At 27.0% G+C, this 9,987-nt stretch overlaps 1 protein-coding gene across 4 annotated transcripts in view; it reads right to left on the minus strand.

Moving 5' to 3' along the window:
- Positions 1 to 8,838, minus strand: part of LOC136089195 (protein FAM227B-like) — a 66,721-nt gene extending 57,883 nt beyond the window's left edge. The window contains exons 1-5 of one of the 4 annotated variants that reach the window (XM_065814912.1): positions 8,608 to 8,838; positions 8,075 to 8,194; positions 7,838 to 7,896; positions 7,718 to 7,753; positions 7,284 to 7,385 (exon numbers count right to left, since the gene is read on the minus strand). In XM_065814912.1, the coding sequence (XP_065670984.1) occupies positions 7,284 to 7,385; positions 7,718 to 7,753; positions 7,838 to 7,896; positions 8,075 to 8,194; positions 8,608 to 8,770 (480 nt within the window). In that variant the 5' untranslated portion in view covers positions 8,771 to 8,838. The remainder of the gene's footprint in view (positions 1 to 7,283; positions 7,386 to 7,717; positions 7,754 to 7,837; positions 7,897 to 8,074; positions 8,195 to 8,607) is intronic. The other 3 variants (XM_065814914.1, XM_065814913.1, XM_065814915.1) reach the window with 3 other exon arrangements.
- Between the last annotated feature and the right edge of the window lie 1,149 nt (positions 8,839 to 9,987).

Below are 9,987 nucleotides of genomic sequence, written 5' to 3' on the forward strand. Positions count from 1 at the left end.
CAAGATCTGCTAACTGGAGGCATTTGTAATAAAACTTAAAAGGCATGAAGTTAAAATTCATAATATTGAAGGTTTTGGCAAATGGATCGACTTGAAAAGAAGACTTTGAAGTTCAAAAACTATTGATGGTTTAACAAAGAAACAACTTTTGAATGAAAGTGAACAATTGGATAATGTTCTGAAAAAGATAACTTCCATAATCATTATGATGTCATGATGAAAACATGGCTTTTAGAGGATCACCTGATAAACTGTATGAAAAAATAATGGAAATTTCCTGAAAATAGCTGAACTTATGGCAGAATTTCACCTAATTTTGGAACATCATGTTTTCAAAACAGGTAAAAATTTAAACAAAACGCATTACTTAAGAAAAAAAATTCAAGAAGAAATTATTCAGTTAATGGCATGTGCTACTAAGGAGGAAAAAAGTTAAAAAATGTTTTTCCTTAAAAAAATTAGGAAAACCAAATACTACTCCATTATATCGAATAGCACACCAATCATCAGGAACAATTATCTCCTATCATAGGATATCTTGTCATAGAAAAACATAACAGTTCAGAGGTGGTCAACTTTAAAGATTTTATTTATTATTGATGATACCACAAGGTTAGAAATTTTTACAATTTTCTTGATTTTTTTGGTGCAGTATATGTTACAAATTAAGAGACATAAAAATTTTAAAAAATTTAATTTTACTTGTCATAGATTGGAATTATTCAAAGCCTTAATAACTTTTTTTCTGGTTCCAAAAAACATTGAAATATTTTAGAATTGAAGTGCCCCTCACTAACATTTAAATTTTTAAGTGATACAAGATGAGAGAGTTGCATCAGAGATCAAGGAAAATTTTGCAAAAAATTTATAAAGCAATGCATGAAGTTGCTAAAAGTGCAATTTTGGAACCACCTAAGTATCAAGTCAAAGTACCAAAGTATCAGCCAAAACTTTGGAATTCAAATGCAGAATTGTTATTTGGCATGATGTATTGAGCGAAAAAAACTACACAAACAAAATTATGTAGTCAAGTTCATCAAATGTCAAAATTTCCATAAAAAAATGAAAATCCACTTAAGAATTTTTGGAATCTAGTTATAATCAAACTAAATTTGACCAGTACGTAATGAATCATAAAGAAATAAAAGTTTTTCAACAAACTTGAAGCAAACTTTATTTTGATTCTAGATAAAAGTTCAAGAAAAATTTCTTTGTCAACCAGCCATTTTTTATTAATTCCAATTAAATTCTTTTAAATTAATGAAAGAGCATTTTAGAGCGTTTTAAAGACTTTGTGCAACCATGTCTCTGTTTCAGTTCTTATTTAGAATTCATGACATGACTGAAGATATATATTGAGAGATAATTGTAATTGGTTGGAAGAAATTTTAAACAATGAAGAAAAATCTGCTAGATGTTCTACCATTTATTACTCACAAAAGATCTTAAAGAAATATTCCCCAATACTTGTATTATATTATGAATCCTCCTAACAGTTCCAGTCACTGTCTGTCAAGACAAAAGATCTCTTTCAAATGTAAAGTTGTTCAAAAACTATTTACAATCAAACATCAAGAAAAATAAAACAGACTTTTTGATTATTTTTATTGAAAGCAAAACAACGAAGCTGTTAAATATGAGGGAGCTAAGATTTGAATATTCTAAAAATGAAAGCCAGAAAAGTGCCACTTTAAAAAAAATAAAAATATTTATATTAAGTAAATATAAAGTTTTAAATTTTTTATATTATATTTCAAATTAAAAAATTCGATTATATTTTTATTCTTTATATGTATAAAAAAGTAGTTAATGATTTAATGATAAATACCAAAAGTTATTATGAGTTTAATTTTTTTTTTTCAATTTGGATTAACGATCTGTTCTTTAATTAGAGAGACTGTTCCTTTATTGTGATTTGAAGAAGTATTATTTTATTTTAACTTCTGTTTTTTTGTGTGAATATAACAAGTTACTCACCTTACTTTACGAGACATTTTAAATAGTTGATGATTTTTAATATAAAAGTATAAAATTCATAAACTGCTGAAAGGGCAACTTTTCCCCAATCAACACTATAAGGATGAAAATTTCATTCCTTTAAGTCAATTATTATTTTATGGCCTTTTCTAAAAGTTAATTAAGAACTTGGGCGAAAATTTTTTTTTGCAAACACCAAGAAATACCCACGAGCTAACACTTATATATACATATATGAAGGGTTGTGTCACAATAGTAACAAAAAATTTCATTTTAACAGATAACACTAATTTTGGAACTGGAACTGGTTTGGAGAGTAATGTTTATGCGATGTTTTCTTTCTCCACATCAGGAAGGGTAGGGTCTAGGAGAGCAAGTGGAACCAAAGTTTCATCTAAGTACCAGGTGGGTCTCTTCATTGACATCATTGTACTTTCAATTCCGTTTAGAACTCTCTTGGAATCAGTGTCGCGTTTCTCTACATATTCTTTGTACTGCACCATTTGCCAATAGGCTTTTACATCCTGAAATGGTGCCGCTGAGGGCAATGAGGTTCTCAGAAACCAGACAGAATAGAAAATCGAGATAAATTCTACCATTGTCTTCAACTCTTTATTTTGGGCAGCAGTCAAATCATAGGGCAGATGTTTACTCAATATCTGAATCTTCAAGTAGTAAATGGCTTTCGACATGAACCTAGCATGAGAAACACAGCCTGGAGCTCGAACTTTGAAAAATATTTTAGGATACAGATACATCAGGGAAAGTTCCAATAACTCCCTATAATCCCCTATTGGAAATATGTCATTGTTTAATGCATCTTTGCAAAACTGGATAGTTTCCTCAATCTGGGTTGCCAAGAAAGTATCGCTGATGGAATTGATATCAAACCTTATTAAATTGGAAGAATCGACAGTTTCCTTGATGTCATTCCAGTTTGTCTGAAACCGTTTGAACATTAAATTTTCTGGAGCTGCTGTTTTGCCTGAGGTAATCTGCTCCCAAAAATGTTTGAGATGAAGTTCATATATATGCCTTCTGCAGGCAAGCTCTAATAAAATACATTCCTGTCTTTGACTGAACCTAATATTGGTTCCTGAATGTCTTCCAGTATTTGTGGCAGTTGTGTCAAAACATAGTCCCTTCACACCGCCACGTATTCCATAATCTTCCAGTACATTATACAAAGCTTCATACGACAATATGTCTTCCACAAATACGACAATATGATACGAATACGAATATGAATAAATATTCCAAAATAAGAATCAAAATGTAATCATAATTTAACGTTTATATTGTCTTTTTTTGCTAAAGAAAATAAAGTAATTTTAAATATTATGATTTATAATAAAATTTAAATAACTTCGCCCCCCACCTTCTAACAAAGAAGGGATAGGGGGGTATAAATCTCCAATAATAGGGTGAGGGGGGCGGGTAGCTATTGACACGCCCCTTCTATATAAACATTATTAATGGTTAGATCTAATATTAATTTTCAAAATTTGGCCTAAATATGATGAATAAACCAGCGTCAGTTATACATAGTAATGCGTCATTTTATGTAAAAAAACCGTTTTTTCACCACTTTCTCCGCATCATGTGGAATAAATACCACCGTATTTCTTTTTGGTCCTACCCTATTATAAATAAGTAGTCTAAAATATACCATATAGAATAAAAGTTGGCTTTCCGTGTTGATTTTAAAGGTCCCCGCCAGACCCCTGAAGTTTGATATGTTTTTATACACAAATTTGACTGGCGGGGACCTCTTAAGTCACGTGACATTAAAATTTTTGGACTTAAAATTATTTTTATATTATTGGTCAACCATTTCAGGTAGGACCAACTTGATTTTCAAAAGTTCGTCAAATATGAATCACCCTAATATATATATATATATATATATATATATATATATATATATATATATATATATATATATATATATATATATATATATATATATATATATATATATATACGTAAGTGTATATATATGAATATAGAAAATATCTTTATATTATCAAGTATAATATTGTATACTTAAAAGAGTGCTCAATAGATAAACTAGAGCTATATAGTATATATGTTACTGTTACCCACAGTACCAGGAATTAGCTAAATGCTAATGCTTATAATATAATTTAATATTGCAACTCTGAGTTTCATGTGTTACCACAATCATCAGACAAGTAGCAAAATTAAACTTTTACTACTTGCCTGATGATTGTGGTAACACATGAAACTCAGAGTTGCAATATTAAATAATATTATAAACATTAGCATTTAGCTAATTCCTGGTACTGCGGATAACAGTAACATATATACTATATATATATATATATATATATATATATATATATATATATATATATATATATATATATATATATAAATATAAAACGGTGTCTGCCAAAATCTTAAGGTGGATTTCCCTGATCATGGATCTCTTTTCCATGATCATCGACCCCTTTTCCTGATTTTTATTTCAGTTATTATGAGCTTTTCTAGACTTTAAGATTGAGTAATAATACATGGAAAAGTCATGTACAGTGCAAAATAAAAATAAAGCATCACTATATTTATCCAACTATCGTTAATATGTTGTCATTGTTACTATTGTTATTAAATTACATTTAAAATTTAATCAAAGTAAAATGTAAAAATGCTATGCTTTTATTTACTCTATAAACTACTTTGATAAATAGCATTTATAACAAAATAAACTGAATTACACAAGTAATGTAAAAGTAAAATATAAAGCTAAAATCAACATATATTTAAGACATGAAAATACACCAAATGGTTCAGAAAAAATAATACTGAAAGAATGATAAAAGTTTAAACAAAATTTTTATTTCTTGTTAAAAAGACTGAAAAATTATTGGCACATAAATTTTAAAAATCTTTTCAAAAATATATCATAAGTTATATAATATACTTTTAAATATCTATATAAATTTAGATTTTACTGTATATAAATATTAATAAATTAATATTTAAAACTTCAAAATTCTTTACTTTTCTTAAATAATAAATCAATTGTTTCATCTAATTTTTTAATCTCTTCTTTCTTCTTTTTCCTCTCTTCAAGAACAACTTTTGCTTCAATAGCATAAGTATGAGCTTTTTCAGCATCATTTGCAGCATTTACAAGAATTGCTTCTGAATCACTTTTTAGTGTCGTTTTTACTTTTTCCAGAATAACCTTTTTAGATTGTAAGTCCTTTATGTCTATAGCAAGTAAGTTACTTTTTGCTTTTGAGCATCTGTAAGCTCAGTTACTTTTCAGGCAGCCATTTCAATCTTTTGTTGGTTTTTTAACAGATTCTCTCAGTTCCTTAAAGATAACAATAGATTCCGGGCCCACAAGATCAAGTTGGAATTAGTTTGTTAATGTCATTTTCGGCACAATAGTTTTGTAACTCAGAGTAGAAGGCCCAATTTGCATATGGGCCATCCATAGGTACTTGAAAAAGTTTGGTTTTATTCAAAGATTTCAAACCCAACAAAATATTATGCATAAGATCTCTACTTCTACTATGTCCAATAAAGGTTGAGTCTAGGTAACGACTACTAACATGGTTTATTAAAACACTTTCTCAATAATTAACAATAAGATCCATCTGCCCCATTTGCACAACTGAGATAAGACTTTCATCGAAAGAAACAGCATAAAAGTCTGACTTATCTATTTCTCTAATAAGAACTGATTGAAAATGAGGAGCTATTCCAAAATTTATATATGAGCACTTGCTTTTTAAAGAGAGAACTTTTCAGCTATAGCACAGTCAGGAAACATTGATTTAAACAAAATCGAAAGTCCATCACTGGATCAAAAAAAAAAAACATTTTTAAGTGTCCATCTGATCTCTACATCAATAACCAAATCTGACACAACTTACTACTGAAGAGTGGAAACTTGAACTGTGTTTCCTGACTAAGTAGTTGTTACAACATATATATTTTTTAACACATCGGTATATAGTATACGTATCGTTTTAAAGTGAAGAGACAAACATTCACAATGCTTCTTTCCTGTTGAATGACTTTTTAACGCTCTCTGGCCCATATTAGACAGTTCAATTATATTTCTTAGATGCAGACAAACTCTACATTTTGCTGAGGTATTTGCATCCCACACATTAACCAAGCTTTATATTTTGGTATTTGTAACCACAGATCATCAAAATATGCTGAGTTCATTATTTAATTTACTTAAACTTGTTCTAGTCTAACTAAAAGCTAGCTACTATTTAAGCTCAAAAAAATAATTGCTTTTCTTAGAGTTAAACTGAGTGTTAAAAAAAAAGACTCACAATTAAAGAGCTTCTAAAATAAGATAAGTAATAAAAACCTTGATTTTCCCCTGATTCTTTTAAAGACATCTAAATTACCTGACTTTTCCCTGATTTGGCAGACACTCTGTATAAGGCTGCAAGCAACCACTATTAAGTTGGGAGTTACTAGAAAACAAAGAATAGAGTTTAAGAGCAAGGAAACAATTGACAGAAGACTTGAAAAGTTATAAGTTGTATGAGTAAGAAAAGGATAAAGATGGGATAGAGTTTCAAAGGGTTGAAACTCTATCCCATCTTTATCTTTATCTAAAGTTCATATACATTGAAACTCTAATTAATTAGATCTAAAAATGAATCAGTAATTTCACTTTATATATGATGTATTTTTGTTCTTATATTAGTGTCTCCATAATTTTAATCACCTTAATTTTAAAGTTTTGTTTATTCATCCTCCATTTTATCAAAAGAATTATGTGTTCTTAAAGGTGAATCAGTTTTAGGCAAAATTACTTTACCACAATACTCTCCTACTTGAGTACACTTCTTGCACGAGCTTTGATAGTGGTGGGGAGTATTGTCATATAGGTTTAGTAATTGGTTTAACAAATATAATTCTAATTTATATAAGTTTTAATTGCAAATTATCTATTTGCTTTTTCTAAAGTACATAATAGTGCTTGAAGAACATAAGTGTTTTAATTGTTTTGTTAACGCTATGATCATAATAAAGCTGCAGTTTTATCACATCCAAAACCACAAATATCGCATCTGAAACTACAAACATCATTTCTTTTAATTGTTCCAAAAAAAACATCACACGTGAAACCATAAACAAATATCACATCAGTTTATATATAATATATAAAAAAGTTTATAAATACATAACATATAACAAAATAATTTAGTATTTCATACAATAAACATCATATATCTTAGATTATATAATGCTAATTTTACGAAATGCTTAATTACTATAAAGATTGCATGAATAAAGTACATTACTTTGAATTTTTCATTCTTTAAAACGAAATTAAATATTTGATGTACTTCAAAGCCAGCAGGTAAAGCTGTAAAATCATTGTGTGAGAAACCAGGGAAAACATACTGTAAAATAAAAGTCTTAACATTCATCTAGCACGGCATAGAGGTAAAAAGTCAGTCCATATATATTATACATTTACTAAATGCTAAATTAAATAAGCTAATAAAAAAAAAAACAATAAGCTAAATTCATAAATAACAAGAATTCAAGAATTTCAAGAATTGCATCATTTTGACAAAAATATTTTTTTTTTAAATGAATATGAATTTCATTTCTGAAATTCAATAAAATTCTCTTATCGAAATTAATCTTTTAAAATAAAACATAAAATAAATTCTTGAAAACGTTATTTGCGACATCAATTTGATTCTCTTTGATTTAGTAATTAAGTAACCTCTGAGCCATTGCCTTTCAAATTTTTTTCTTTCCTCTAATATATAAGAAGAAGCATATTATAAGCTTTTAATTCATTCTTTTTATTCATTCTGATTTTAACATATAAAGTACTTTTAACCTTATTAGACTTTCGAATTCTTTCATCTCTGTTTCGTTCCATTTCAGAGTTAATATGTACTAAAATAATTATGGGTAACCTTTTATTTATCATATTACATTTGTTTAATGTTAAATAACATTTTAAGATTTAAAATTTTTTTATTTATAAAAAATGCCAAATTTTTAGATTTAAAAATTTTGTTCTCAACATTTTATTTGATTAAAAAAATAAAAAGACAACAGTATATTAACCTACTTTGTTCTTTATAAAAAGCCTCATCTGAAGTTTTAAAAAAGCATGATGAATATTCTTGAATTGTTTTATCAAATGATTCAACTTGGAAACTTAAACTGTCCAAAGTTTTGCTTTGAAATACTTTTAATATAATATTATATATATATATATATATATATATATATATATATATATATATATATATATATATATATATATATATATATATATATATATAAATATATATATATATATATATATATATATATATATATATATATATATATATATATATATATATATATATATGTATATACATATATATATATATATACACACATATATATATACACACACACATATATATATATATATGTATGTGTGAATATATATATATATATATATATATATATATATATATATATATATATATATATATTTAATATTAAATTATACATAATATAACTTATAATTTTAATTTTAATAAAACAATTTAAATGAAAACAAAAAGCCTAAAAAATATTGAGCACTATAAAAATCCAAAGTAACTTTACATAAATTTGTCTTGAATTTATCAGAAATCTTTTCATTACTAAAAGAATCAACATGGCAACAATAATCTTTTTCAATCATAAAAGGCCAGTCTTCAATATGATTTTTTGATAACCATTCTTCTAAATTTGAAGGAGGAGGTATTTTGTGATCAACAGGAAGCATCAAGTTAGAAGAACTGCTTTGAATATTAATTGAATATTTGATAATTATTAAAAAATTGATATGATTTAATAACTGCAAATCAAACTCAAAAGATAGACTTACTGAGATAAAAACTCAAATAACTGAGATTACAACTCAAATAACTAAGAGAATTGTTGAGTTAACAACTAAAATAACTGAGAGACTAGTTAAGATAATGTAATACTTATCTAAATACGTATTTATTATTACAAGCTGTTTCAACAAGGAGTAAAAAAAAAATTATTTTTTTTGAATAAGGACCCCCAAAACATAGGGAACACAAGGCTAAAGACTCCCTCCCACCTTAATTCAGTACTACCATGACATTATACCTAAAGAAGACTATTTATATCTTATTTAAGATAATGTTGAAGACAGCATTAAATAAGCTGTTATTTAATGTTGTCTCCAACATTATCTTTATAGAAAAAAAAGGATTAGTCATAAAATAAAAATTATGTGCTGGGCAAAAATATTTAGAGAAATTTTATAACTACAACAATTATATAAGATTCATATAATTAATTTAAAAAAAATTCCAATAAAAGTCATAAATTAAAAACAGAAACTTTGCAAAAATTGTTTGAAAAATGTTCATTTTTACTGTTTTGTGCGTATTTATAAAATAACAAAAATTCAGGACTTTTTAGTAAACTGTTTCTGATATTCAGTTTGCCAATGGTCAAAATCTGTTAGTGAGTCAATAATTATTTTGTTCTTCTTTTTTTCCATTTTAATTTTTTCTTCTTTTGTTAGACCCAATTTTTTTTTATCTCTAAACTTTGCAAACGAAAGTGCAGATGGTTTTACTTCCCCTGGTGGAGCATTAACATTAAATGTTTTTTTCGCTACAATCGAAGACTGATCATTCCACCCGTATTGTATTATAGGTCTCTCATGATTTTTAAAAGTTGCTTTTGGTTTTTGCTTAGAATAATCATTACATAACAAACTTTTTTTCGAACTATCATGGTGTAGATCAACAAGAGAAGCACTCTTTCTTTTACATCAGCGAAGAGGTGTCTTTGAAGGAGTTTGAGTTGCAACATCTATGCTTTCATGTGTTTTCAAAATTCCTTTTGTTTCATCCTGTATTAATGGAACAGAAATCACATTTTTAGGAGACTTACTAAGTTTTTCTCTACAATGTCATCTTTTCTTCTTACATACTGTTGCTCATATTCACTTATAAGTGC

The sequence above is a fragment of the Hydra vulgaris genome, chromosome 13 (genome assembly GCF_038396675.1).
Source record: "Hydra vulgaris chromosome 13, alternate assembly HydraT2T_AEP".
Classification (NCBI taxonomy): domain Eukaryota; kingdom Metazoa; phylum Cnidaria; class Hydrozoa; order Anthoathecata; family Hydridae; genus Hydra; species Hydra vulgaris.